Source organism: Aphanomyces invadans (genome assembly GCF_000520115.1).
Source record: "Aphanomyces invadans strain NJM9701 unplaced genomic scaffold supercont1.32, whole genome shotgun sequence".
Lineage (NCBI taxonomy): Eukaryota > Oomycota > Saprolegniomycetes > Saprolegniales > Verrucalvaceae > Aphanomyces > Aphanomyces invadans.
This window is the reverse complement of record NW_008580177.1, coordinates 710,118-711,019: the sequence shown is the minus strand read 5'-3', so window position 1 is coordinate 711,019 and position 902 is coordinate 710,118. Positions and strand designations below refer to the sequence as shown.

General features: G+C 51.4%; 1 protein-coding gene across 1 annotated transcript; it reads right to left on the bottom strand.

Moving 5' to 3' along the window:
• Positions 1-255: 255 nt before the first annotated feature.
• Positions 256-674, bottom strand: H310_11624 (hypothetical protein; the record flags this gene model as incomplete). Its single annotated transcript, XM_008878353.1, has 2 exons — positions 256-447; positions 498-674. 2 exons carry the CDS (start codon positions 672-674, stop codon positions 256-258), a joined length of 369 nt encoding a protein of 122 aa, XP_008876575.1.
• Positions 675-902: the final 228 nt, after the last annotated feature.

The following is a 902-nucleotide window of genomic DNA, read 5'->3' as shown; positions in this document are numbered from 1 at the left end:
AAGCTGGTAAATTGAGAACTGTCATTGGTCATAAAATAATTCGTAGTTCGAAGATATGCGTCCAATTAGATTTCTGTTTTCCAATTTACTTCGACTCAAAGTGTGGCTTAAATTCCCTCGTTGTCTGTATTCGTCTTTCTTCAAGGGCTTGTTCCGGGTCAGAACCATCTGCTCTGCAACCGCCCGGTTCAGTGACGCCGGCTTAATGGCGTCCTGGATGATCTTCACGATCACTTAGCTCTCTTCCTTGATCACCTATTCTGGGCGATCCCGGAGGATAGTAGTAGCCAGACCATCCAGCATCCGACCAATACGGGAGTCCGCGTCCGGGATGGACATGTCAAACACCACTGTGGTCTTGATGCGTTTCTTCAGCGTCTCCAACGCACGTGGGTCCACGACGTAACCTTGCTTGAACCACGCAGACTCAGATACGTCATCAAGGTCCTTAATGAGGTCCCACTCGGCGATTCGTTGTTTCGTCATCGGCTCAATACACGCTCCCACAGGCATGATAAAGCGCCGAACACCATCGCAGTCAGAGCGTTCGTCTGGCTGATGTACAAGCTGTACGCGGCCATGAATTCACGACGCTCATCTTTCGTGGATCGCTTGAACGTCGGGTTCTTCGGTAGGTTAGGTGCGTTACGCAAAACGACATCATCCTGGCCCATATCCACGTCATTCGGTTCTTCCACTGTATTACTCGACTTTTCATGAATGGTTTTGACAGAGCGTGGCACAATATTTGGACAAATCGACAGTGATTTCGCTGCTGACGAACCATGCGCCAGAGCTTGTCCCAGTCGTCTGGCCAGACACAAAGGCGTAAACGTCGCTCGTGCAACGGCCACGCCTCATCAGCCGCAACCGGTTGGCGCCATCGGGCGACCGAAACAGCC